Source organism: Cariama cristata, unplaced genomic scaffold (assembly GCF_000690535.1).
Source record: "Cariama cristata isolate BGI_N322 unplaced genomic scaffold, ASM69053v1 scaffold45684, whole genome shotgun sequence".
Taxonomy (NCBI): domain Eukaryota; kingdom Metazoa; phylum Chordata; class Aves; order Cariamiformes; family Cariamidae; genus Cariama; species Cariama cristata.
The window spans coordinates 22,023-34,218 of record NW_009612120.1 but is presented as its reverse complement, the minus strand read 5'-3'; the positions used below and the strand labels follow the sequence as shown (position 1 = coordinate 34,218).

General features: G+C 39.7%; 1 protein-coding gene across 1 annotated transcript in view; it reads right to left on the bottom strand.

The window, feature by feature from the left end:
* Window positions 1–1,381: 1,381 nt before the first annotated feature.
* The window catches only part of LOC104157033 (dedicator of cytokinesis protein 11-like), a gene marked incomplete at its 5' end in the record, with an annotated part of 30,966 nt that continues 20,151 nt past the window's right edge, over window positions 1,382–12,196 (bottom strand). Inside the window, 8 exons of the mRNA XM_009698473.1 lie at window positions 1,382–1,521; window positions 4,105–4,243; window positions 5,752–5,852; window positions 6,502–6,692; window positions 7,039–7,249; window positions 8,279–8,425; window positions 10,251–10,364; window positions 11,255–11,377. Of these exons, the coding sequence (XP_009696775.1) occupies window positions 1,399–1,521; window positions 4,105–4,243; window positions 5,752–5,852; window positions 6,502–6,692; window positions 7,039–7,249; window positions 8,279–8,425; window positions 10,251–10,364; window positions 11,255–11,377 (1,149 nt within the window). The remainder of the gene's footprint in view (window positions 1,522–4,104; window positions 4,244–5,751; window positions 5,853–6,501; window positions 6,693–7,038; window positions 7,250–8,278; window positions 8,426–10,250; window positions 10,365–11,254; window positions 11,378–12,196) is intronic.

Here is a 12,196-nt window from a genome sequence, read left to right as displayed (position 1 = left end):
TAAACATTTTGAAATGTGGTCCAGTTATTTTTTGTTACAGAAATTAGAAGCTTAATGTTTTATAGACACTCTAGTCAAGCTAAATACTCGGCTGGAGTCCTTTTATTATGGCATTTTGTTACATATCCTTAAAACACCCCACCTTTCCCATAGGAACTACTGGAACCGTATTTACAATTGATGGGATTTTGAGAAACACGGATCTTAAAAATGTTGCTGGATAAAAGAATTACTGATCTGTTTTCATCTTTCTGCATCTGAAAGTATCTTATTTAAAAGAGACAATGTATTACAGCTTTGAGGAGGGGAAGAAGGAATAAAAGAATTCTGGAAAATACATTTTCTCCAACCACCTGTCAGAGAAAAATAATGGGCTTTCAGAAAACAGATCTGTTTAACAGGAGGGAACATGCATGTCATAAGATGTTAAAAAAAAAACCCTCAATTTTGTATGAGTTATTTTGATGTGCTGCATACATGCATGTCATAAGATGTTAAAAAAAACCCCTCAATTTTGTATGAGTTATTTTGACATGCTGCATTTTTTTTTTAAAGCACATCTCACAAATTATTACATATTTTCTGAAAGGTGTTAAAGCACTTTATCATTCCCAACTCAATTTAAGGTGTCCTCAGAGTTCATATTTGTGTGAGACCATGAGTGGTAAATAGAAAAACTCGTATCAAATGACAAATCTCTTAGGTTTTCCTCAGTGAGTACAATTCATCCTCCTGCAGCTGTGAAAGGTTAGCCAAAATTGAAATCAGCTGTAGTCAGATCAGCTCTCATGGAGGTTACTTGAGAATTATCTGCTCAGAGGATGTATGAAAATTATAATTTCTGACTTAGGTTTTAGTTATTCCAGACTAGGGCAAGTTTACTGTCACCGTCTGAGTGCAGCAGGGGCAACTGGTCCCCAAGTCACTTTTTAGAAGAGGAAGATGTCTTACTAGTGACTACAATTTCTCCTTCATGTTCCCTGTCCAACAAAGCTTTTAGCAGCAAATATGATATAATGCTAATTTCTGTATACTCTATGCTCCTTCTATTTACAAAGTAGTTTTACATTTTATTATATTCCATTGTACAACTTTACATAGTACTGTTATCATTTCAATTCATAGTTCAGCAGTTCAATACACATTCAGATAACTGCCTTTCCATGTCCTGTTATACATTTAGCTTAAAAAAAAAAATAGTAGAAAATAAGCACAGTGGTGCAATGTCCAGGCACTTTCAATGTTGCTCAGCAAAAAAGCAAGCACCCTGTTTGAAAGCATAGCAACTTTTGGGAAAAAAACCACATTTGAATCTCTGCTCATCATGGATTTTTTTAAACATCCTTTGTACAGTTCCAAGTATTCCTGAGAAAGCTCTGTAAAATATGACTGATATGTTTATATTTCAGCAGTGGGTCTGAGTGAACAGTAACTTCTGTCACCAGATGTTCCGCTGATCGCACAGAAGACATGTAGGGAGTCATGCATCCATGGCGAATGCATTGTATCTTCATGGTAGATCTAGACAAAACAAAATAATCACAAATTCAGTAGAAATTTCAGTTCATCATTATAATCAAGCTGTTTAAAAAGTATGCAAAAGAGATATCCAACCTTGTCTTCAAAGCTGTTTCGCAAAGGCAGCATAACAAAGAAATGAGAAAGAAGAGTAACTTAGCAATTTCTGTAGCATTCATATAGACACTGTTCTCTGTATTACTGGATCATTTTTAATTACAATTATCCAGTATAGGAAAGAAACAATTCTCAGTATAGCAATTTTTTATTGTATCTTAGCAGTAACAGAATTCTAATAGTTTTTTTTTGGTAAGCACGGGGAGTACGTGCAGCTAAATACAGCAAACTCTTGCTACATCTGTGCCATGTGGCAAGATTTTGTACTTTAAAATCTGAAGGATGTTTTTACAGCACAGGATCTAACTGGACTGGTAGAGCTGCTCGAGAGCTCGCTGTGTATTTGTTTTTCACCTTGTGGTTCACCAGTCAACAAGTTAGTTAGCCTGAATTCATATTAGTGAAACTGAGATCGCTGGCCATCATAAACAGTTTCTGGACATCCAGTTTTCTGCCACTCTCCAAGGCTTCCTGTACCTCTCCAGCTGCAGTTTATCAATTTTTTATGTTTACATTTCCCTAACTTAAAAGATCTGTAGATAGATCACAGGTTGACTCAGTGAGTTGCCCATCTGCCCTGCCATCTCAAACTAAGTGCACTGCATGTGTTGTTTTGGGGCACTGACAAGAGTTAGAAAAGCATATGTTATTTGCAGTGAGAACCCTAAATTAATGTAAAATACTTTTCATGTTTAACTGAGTAATTTTGCAGAACAGGAAAACATGTTCCATTAAGTTTAATTTATTAGATACTTAGGTCATTTGATGGCAATACAAAGTTCAAGTCAGCAGTTACCTACATAATGTTCTACAACCATAAAGAACAGTGCTTGTAAACGGGATCTTTTAAGATGCCTTTTGATCTAACACAAGAAGAAAGTGAAAAGTGTAACCTTCCCAGTGAGCCCTTCACTTTGACATTTCAGTTGCTGTAAAATTTTGCCCATTAACCAAAGATAACAAGACAGTGGATTTGTAAATCTATCAAGATAATAAGGAGTGTGTTTTAACAATGGTTCATTATTCTAAGATAATCTTAACTATTGTACTGCGACGGTGCAGAACTGAGTGATTTGGTTTTGATTTGACTATTGTAGAATTCAGAAACCACAAAAGTTCCAGCAGCTGCATGCAAATGAAATGTCCTGGAAAGGTTTACTTGCAAACAGCTTAGAGTAAGCAGGTGGCAACTCCTACAAATGAACATCTCTGAGCAAAGTTCAGTAGTGGAGTATACATGGTAGGTAATGTACGTGAAAAAAAATGAGTGTGCTGAATGTGCAAAATTAGTAGTTTGCACGCTAAGAAAATGGTGGTCATAAGCAGAATAGCAGAGAAATGTAACAAAAGCAAGGGGGATGCAAAGGTCGCTTATTCTCAAACGGATCCTCCCTTTCACTCCTACATCAAAATTAAGCCTCATCATGAGACTCTTCCATAACATTGTACTCTTCCATTACAAGACTCTGATTTCCATAAGTCTTAGTTTTTTTGTAAATAAACCTAACTTACAAAGAGCAGCCTGGTACAGTTGTATTATTTTGCCACTTGCACATTTTTGCATTAGTTTGAACGACTGCTCAACTTATTGTGGAATTTGCCTATGTATTTTTAGTGACTTAAAATGTTGCATTTTTAATTAAGTCACACATGGACTGTATGTTGAGTAACTGGGAGATTCTGAAAACATTCCTCTAAATTTCAAGTACTATGAATCATAATGCAGTCTGTACTGTTCATTTTATGTGCTTGATACCACAGATTTACAATGAGCTTTCTTTTGTCATAATGAAGACAAAATTAAAGAGCAGAGGTATGGAGATTACTTCAGAAAGCCAGTTGTCATCTAATTTCACAGCATGATACTAGGTAGCAGTGCAACTGTGCTTTGAATCTCTCACCTCTGATGCTACTACTCAAATGTGTTTTCCTAGAAAGATCCAAGAAAACATTAAAACATAGGTCAGATAAATTAGCACAATTTTTTTAACGGTGCATATAAATAGCATGTTGGCATTAGGCCAAAATTAAAAGAAAACATCCTTTAATGAAAAATAAATTGAGAAAAAAAGGAACTTAAGCTGGATATAACTGAGGAAATGGAAATTTTGCTAGAGGATTTGGACCTGTGACTTATCATGGGATTCTTAGAAAACACAATGAAAAACATGGCACAGGATTTTTGATGACCATGGCAGCCAGGAAACTAATGGTATGTGTCAACGAAGACTCCACCCTGATGCACACGGTACACCAACACCAGGCTGAGACTTTCAATCAACAGAAACCAGTTTTAGGAATCCACCAAGTGTATCGTTTACTTTTCAGGTTCAGTTACTCGCCTTTTCTATTTAGATAAATAACATGAAGACTGATCAAGTTTTCAATTAGTTTTCAGTCAGTTTCAGCATTAGCTAGTTTTCAAGCACAGAGGACCACCTCTGTGGGTTCCTGACATGCAGTACGTGCCTGTTCATGGATGATATCAGAAAGCTCTTTCACCATATCCCGAAAGTTTGATTTTAGCCCCTCATGGTATTCCACTTGATCCTCCTTAATGAGTCGCTCGTTGAGCTCCAGAGCAATCCCACAGGCTTGTATAAACTTCCTGGAGAGGAAAGGAACAAACTTTGGGCATTACAATAGCCCAGTCTTCTAGCAAAGCAAACAACCAAACACACAGGCAAATTTCATTTTTTTCCCCCCTTTTCTCCAATGTTTGGGACAAGTCACATTCTAGGAGCATCCCTGGCACAGTGGATCAGGGAATGGGGAGAGACTGCAACACAGGTATTGGGCTTTCTGCTGGAGCTCCTTCGAGCTGGGATCCTCAGTAGGTGGGACACACGGACCTACAGTGCAACACAGTGGTCTCGCACCTTCACCCCAACCTGTAGGATCACACACAGCTTGCAGATCCCAGAGAAGCCCAACCAGTCACACATAGGGTCACAAAACAGAGGGAGGCCATGGTGAAGCACAGAGGGGTAATCAATCACAGAGGGCTTGACAGATCTGGATGTATGCGATGCAGCACATGTGCTTGAGAGGTCAAGTTGCTAACAGCAGACACACCCTCCAGAGAGAAATTTAGATCATGGGGAGCTGTAATATTATTTTCTTGGTTACTGTTACTCATTTTCTTTGCTTCATTTCACACGTATATTTTTTTCTCCTTTTTTATATACTACAATGAAAATAAAGCATGACTGGGATTTTCTGGTATTTTTTGCATGAAATAGAGATTGTGTTTGTCCTTCTGGCTGCACTGCAAGGCTGGAAAGTAAAACCGCTTTCCCTCTGTTCTGCATCCATGTGCGGCAGGTTTGCAGGGATTGTTCCCTTATTTGTTCCATGGTTTGCTAGGTTACTCAATACACTGAAGGAAAAGAGGATTGGCCCAAACGCTGCCTTCTCCATACAGTGACCGATGGGTCAAATGGGAGTCACCAGTACCCAGTCATGAATGCAGGAGCTGGTGGGCAACTGGTTGCTCCTGAGAGGTCCAGAAAATAGCGTGGCAAAGGCTCATCATCCTGAGGTGAAGCAGGAGCTGCCTGATTACATCTTGGGGGACGCTTTCAAGTGGGAGGTAACACCTACCCTAAGGGACAGGAGTTAGAAAAACGACTGTGCAAGTCACATATTTTCAAAAATTAGCAACAGAAACAAGAACAATGGTCCTCCATAAACTGGGAAGGAATTTGCTTTAAAATATTTCAAGTTCATCGTTATCTAGTAAAAAAAACCCTTTGGAAAGACTGAGAAACAATGAACAATGTGAAGGATCCCCGAACACAAGACTGTCAGACCTCTGGTTTTTAAACATACTTTCTTCACATGATAATCTCAAATACCCACACAAATTTTTGAAGCGGGCATTCAGGCAGATCTCCCCGTGGAGATCACAGCCCTGAGCTTGGGAACTCTTGACATATATAGTTACATCGGCTTTTTTCGTATGTCTGAGCACCCACAACCCCATAAGACCTGGATCTTTATAAGGCACATCTAAGTATTCAGCATCTGCTGATTCTGGAGACAGACAAAAAGATAAGCAAAGCAAGTACTGTGTTCCAGCCAGCTGGCTAGTTTTTATTACATTAGAAATCGTACCTGAACATTTCTTTTAACTCATTCACCTTCTTAGTAGGGTATTTGCTGGACTGGCTGTCACTTAGGAAAGCTCTAGCATAGGCCAAGGGACCAGCATTAACCTAGAACCAAAGAAGTGAGAAATCATTTATGCTAGAACTTCTGTTGAGTTGCTAAAGGCAGTTGTGAAGAGAATAACAGATTTTAAAAGAACCCACAACCCAACATTAGCATATTATTTGAATGCCACCAACTCTGCATTACTAATGTCACCGGAGGCACCTGAAATTTCAAAAGTCGAGCATTAGTTTTTCTATCTAGGTTCTTTAAGACCAAAACATAAACGGAATCGAGATAAAGAGAGAGATGCGATCTGTTTCCTCATACTTTCCTCTTATTTCCGTTCGGTCTGAGTCTTAAGGTCATTTATCCAGCTTGAGAAGTCAGGCTCACAAAAAGGCTATTTGTGCCTGATACTTACAGTATAATCTTCAAGAGTTAAGTATATTTCAGCATTCACCCATGGCCAACTAATGTGCAATTACACTTAGACTTGACACTGTAAACACCACTGGACAAAATGCTTATTAACCATGAGCCACCCGCTAATGTACCACTGTATGCGGCAGGGCAAGCTGTGCTGGCAGGTTGGTGGCTGCAGTGCTGCAAACGAGGTAGTTAATGATTTCTGGAAAGTAAATGTGTTGTGAAAAGATGACTCACCCTGAGACATGTACATAAATGTAATTTTCAACGGACATCAAGCCTTACCTGCACAGAAACACAGCCCTGTAATTTCAGTTGCAGCTGGATCATGTCAACATCACCCGCAGAGCAGAGTTTCTGCAGCTCTGCTGTCTTGTCTTTTATTTCATCAGTAGCGACATCAATTGGTTTTAAATTAACCTGATGTTCATAATTGACTGGAATTCTCTTCTTTACGTATGGAAAGGAGTTCAAAGCTAGCAGAAACAGCAAAGGAATTTTATAGATTGAAAAGTAATGCAGCAAATAGGAGTACTCTTCATAAAACATATACAAGTATATCCTCGCCCTCAAGGTTTTACTCCATGTGTGCGAAATCCTGAACAAGGCTATAATTTACCAGCACAATTTAGTAATTTGTAAAAATTTGTACATAGAAATAGAAGGTAAATTCCCCCTCCCAACCAGAATACTGAACCAATCACAATTCTGATTAATTAGCTGAGAGAATTTCTGACTCTTTTAGGATATTTTCATGAGCTAAAATAGTCTAAAAATAGTTGGTGATAACATACTGTCTCATGTTCAGATGCTTGTACTTACTAGTTAGAATGGTCCTTTTTTTACACTGTTCTTCCACATTGCCATGCTTTTTTCCAGATAAAGTGTAAGGAGTTTCAAATACAAATCTATTGATGTTATGATTTCTTTCAAATTCAGTTTTCCTTTCAGAGATTTCTTTGTCTTCAAAATAAGGCTTCACATAAGTGACTTGAATATGGGCATACTTAGGATCAAGGTCTTTAACGTTGACCTGTGAAATAAGAGCGCTAATCACTAGAAGAACAAAGGTTAATAACTTTAACTTATAATTGGTTAATTTATCTACTAGGATCTGATTTAAACTGATACCCTGCTGACCCAGCCCCATTGCATGCAGGTGAATGACACAACAAACACTCTCTTTGACCTCAGCTGTGATGTCTAGACCATGCACTAGCAGATACACAAGACAAGGAGGTGTAGCACAAGAAATCCCTCATCTGGTGCTAAACCAGCTGCATCTGGAACAGGTAGCCACATCACCTCATCCATCAATGCAGCACATGCTTGGGCTACTTAGTCCTAATACGATCATATTGCTTCCAGGCTATGAACTAGTGCTCATACAGCACTGTGCTGTGGCATGCAAATCTGCAGGCTTGCACAAAGCAAGCTTTGGGATCACTAGCATTGTCTTTGGTAACCCAGACATATCCATGGTTGCAACCAAAGGGTGTGAACAGCCTTTGCAGAGAGCATAAATGGGTACTCCATAGGAAAAGGAAGGAGCTATGGCTGCAAGGCCCCAAAAGATTTTCTTTTAGACTTGCAGTGTCAAAGCAACAACAAGTAACTCCGCTTCCAATCATCTGCTCCACTGTGCTGGCTCCTAACGCCTCCCAACAACAGGGCTCAGTGAGATGCAGATCGTAAATTCCCATTCACAGTTCTCAATTAATTTACTTCCACCTGGGAGACAGATCAGCACCAAAAGTTGTCAAGCTGTGCAACGTGTCCACACAGGATCATGAGGATGTGAGGGGCATTTGGAAACAAGGTGCTGGTATGAGGGTCGCTCCTCCATTCCTACTGGCAGAAGATCTCCCATCTTCAGCTCCACAGAGCAAAGCTCATCCTTCTGTGCTCCATTTGCACAGTGCTTAGAGCAGTGCAGTCCCGAGCCCTGACCAGCATTAGAATACAATCGATATTTTTGTCCATCAGTGCATTCTCTAGTATGTGGCCCTGATGTTCACTGCTAATAGCATTTCAGTAGCTTGTTCATGCAGTTTAACTCTACCTTGTTAGAATCCTGGATAATCTTTACAGTCTCCGACCCAAATTTTTCTCCATAAAGTTTAAGAAGTCTGAAGGAGATCTCTGAGAGGCCTGTCAGCTTGGGTTCTTTATAGATGTATTCCTTCCCGTCTTCTTCTTCAAAGAACGTCTAGCATTAATCACAAACAAGCAGTGAGGAATAGCTGGGTTTCTTCACTTGGAAAACTTTGTTTAGATTTGCTACTTTGAAAGCACATTTCTACTAACATTTCACAAAGTCAAGAATGTTTATGCAAAGTATGGCTGCCATAAAGTCTCACTGAACTTGGCCTGTTTAATAGGTTCCTTCAAAAATTGCGTTAAAAATAATAAAATTCCTTAACCAACACAAACATGTCATTGCTGAACACAAAGGCTTGAGTATGACCAGTGAGAAATCTAAACAATGTGGAAGATGGGTTTGGCCAGCAGTTGACTTTTTGGAAGGTTGGAAAGAGGCAAGAAGGAGAAAAACCACAAAAACAAGGCATAGAGAAGGAGCAGAAAGACACATAAGTTGAGGAACCCTTTATAGCAGAGCCACAAGAACAGTCTGAAGAGAAGGATTTTGTGTAGGCTGAAAGGGACTTCAAGCAATAAAGAAAGAAATGGGTTTCCTCTGCTTTGATGCCTCTTGTATTCAGGAAAGTGGAACTTGGTGTGTTTGCTGTAAACAGAGACAAAACTGCGTCAAAGGTCGTGCCTGCATCACCAGTCCTCCCTGCAAGGGAAACAGCATGAAAGCTTCATGCTTAGGGGAGCTGTTCCAGTCAGAAGTTGTGACAGACTGTTAAAACTATCTCTGTGTAGATGGCATACAAAGCCAGCAAAGCTTTAAAGTGCAAAACTGGATCAAGTATTGGTTATCAGGATGATAGATTACATAGCTTAATTTTAGGGGCTGATCCAGTTATTTCTACAGCTTCTAGAAAACTAAGCTAGCAGTTGTTTCCTTTTATCTATTGCTAACCTTATTTACTTATTATGGATCCAAAGTTGAACATAAGATGAGGACAAAAATAAAATGTATGTTTGCTGCAGCAAAAGTCAATGCTCCAGTGTGTTTTGTGTGTAATGACAGCGGTGTTCAAAGGTACAAACCCAAGGCAGTTTCAGGGGTATTCATCATCTTCTCTAAAAGAAGGAACGAGGAAAGGCAGGGCTAATATAATTTACATAGCATTTTCTAAAGCGGGGTCCTGCATCTCACCCATGGTTATGGATCCACAAGCAGATAGTTCAGAGACACAAGGGAGATGAGAGGTAACACACTTTATGAGATTAACTGCTATAGCTAGAGAAAAAAAACAAAACAAAACACAGCTGCTTTCAGGCTCAGAAGACTGCACCAGATACGATAAGATCATGTTCCTTCTTGGGACTCTGAGCCGCAGATCTTGTCCATTTTTCCAGCTACCTCAGCTAACAAAAAATACTATCTACCTCTACCAACTGCAGACATGTACGTAACCAACACTGATATATACTTTGTCTCTAGCTTCTCCCATAACCTTTTACTCTACTAATATCTAGAAGGGAGCAGCAATTGTCTGTAGAAGAAAATATCTGTTACGACTACTGTTTATATACTATGGTTATATACTGTTACTGGTTATATACTATACACATTAAATTGTGTTTGTGTAACTTATAATAACTATAATTACAACCCCCCCTGGTGTTTTCTGAACCCACTAAGCCATTTCCTAACTGCTGAGTTGTTTTATGAAAAGCCCACCAGCAGAATCATAAACTTTATAATATATCAAGTGCTCCTGGAGAGATAGACACAAACCCTCACTTCAAGGGTGCAATACCGAAACGTTCACATAGACGCATCAGTGGCTGCACCAGAGGAGCTAGCACGCTTTTCAGCTTCACATCTGACAGAGCAGCAGCTTTAGGGGCCAGGATGCCTGGTGAGGGGTAGCTGGTGAGCTGGTGTATATACTTACTTGTCCATAAAAGGCCACTCTGAAAAAGGTTCCAAGAAGCCTCTTCCTTGTATGCATTACTTCCAATATCTTAGCGTATGCTCCATGAAGCGTTCTGTACAGCTGAGTAAGTTTCTGGAAATCAAATCTTGACATCATTAAAGCAGAACTTTGCAAGCAGGAAATTCTAGCTAACACTGAAACTTACTGAGAGATTTGAACACAATCCTTTGGAGAATTCAAACTTGAATTTCTAAAGAGGTTGAACACACACAGTTTTCTTTGAAAAACCTCAGTCTTATGCACATGCTTAGCATCAGGTCTGAAAGGTACTGCAGACCACGATAACGTCACTACGCTTAGAGAGAAGGTTGAGCCTACTGTCTCAGCATGTTCCCTGACTGAGCCTTTACGGGTAGAGCAGCTTGCACTATTTTACCCAGAACTTCTTTTTTCATTAAAAACAGCTTTATGATGAAAAAATAAATCAAGGCTTCCCCTAGCTTCAGTTTTATAGTTGGATGCTGTCCTGATGTGGAGCGGGTGGGAAAGAGGAGCGTAGTTCAGCAGTCTCACCGAAGCATGGGTCTCAGCAGGCGTTGGGAAGGAGCAAGGCAGGGGAGGCTGGTAACAGCTTCCTTCCTTCCTCTCCACTTGCCACTGAATTACCTGCAGATCTAGTCCTTTCTTTGAACAGTTTTCACTCTGTTTTTAACCCTTAAAATGCTCAAGTCTCAAAAAGAATCTGGCTTTGATGAGCATATGGTATGATGACATCTTTATATTAGGGGAAGGAAGGTGGGAATTATTCACTAAATATGAGTCTTCCATGTCTTTAGCTTTAATAATTACCCTCCAAACCATTGCTTTCACTAATTTGTTTAATGACCAACAATGAAGCACAGAGTGTGCTTTACTGACACCGATTCATTAACTCATAACTTCAAAAATAAAAAAGCGTCCTGTTTTTTTCTTAGTGATCTAGAAAATTACCTGATATATGCAAACTAGTTCAAAATACCTACCTCAAATTCACGCCGCTTTTCATAAATAGGAATGATCAGTTTGGAAACTTCAGAAATTGTTTCATAACGCTCTGCTTTCCAGAGGCCATCTACACATTGCTCCAGCAGCTCCACCAGGACTTCCTATGAGAGCAACCAAACGGGCATTGTTAATAACAGTCAAAGTTAGAAGAGAAAAACATTTTAACTTCAGATACTTTAACAGGTCCCAGTATAAGTAGCCACAGTTACATAAACTTAAACCCTGTGTGTTCCTGGCCTTTCCAAAGGTATTCTAAATTTTTTTTGGGAAAAAAAAAAAACAACGGGCAAGTTATTTTTTAAAAGTTCATTAATGCTTAATAAATCATTGGCACAATAGCCAGCAAGTATGTCTTGGTTATTTAGCTGCCTTCCCAGGAGAATGCCAAAACTCTGGGAGGGTATGGAGATGACAGCACTGGAAGTCAGAGGTATACATCTAAGAAATTCGTCCAAGGAATATGTGTGCAATAGCAGTAGGATGTGATGCTAAGGATCCTCAAGCCCAGTCTTGATGAATGGGCAATGGGCAACTGGGCCACCTTGCTCAGCCACATGACCCACCCAACACAGTTGTACAGGATGGTGCAGAAGTAATTGTGAGACTTTGTGACTCACGGGAGGATCTAACCACTTCCCCAGTGCCCTGCTGTGGTTTCTGGATTGTTCTTCTAACATGGTGTCCTGCAGCACGGCCCTAATTCAAGGGCAACCTAAGCTGACCTCTCACTCAGCAGAGCTTGACTTGCATTCTGTCCCTCCTTGGAAATACCGTGCTGTGCTGCCCTGTGCTGGCAGATTCAGCATTTGCATAACATGGCAGGCAAAGATTGTGGTGTAGCTTTTTCAGTCTCAGTGCTAGAAAAGCCTTTCAAAGGAACCAAGAACTCACACCAGTTTTACCTCTCTGAACTGTACACA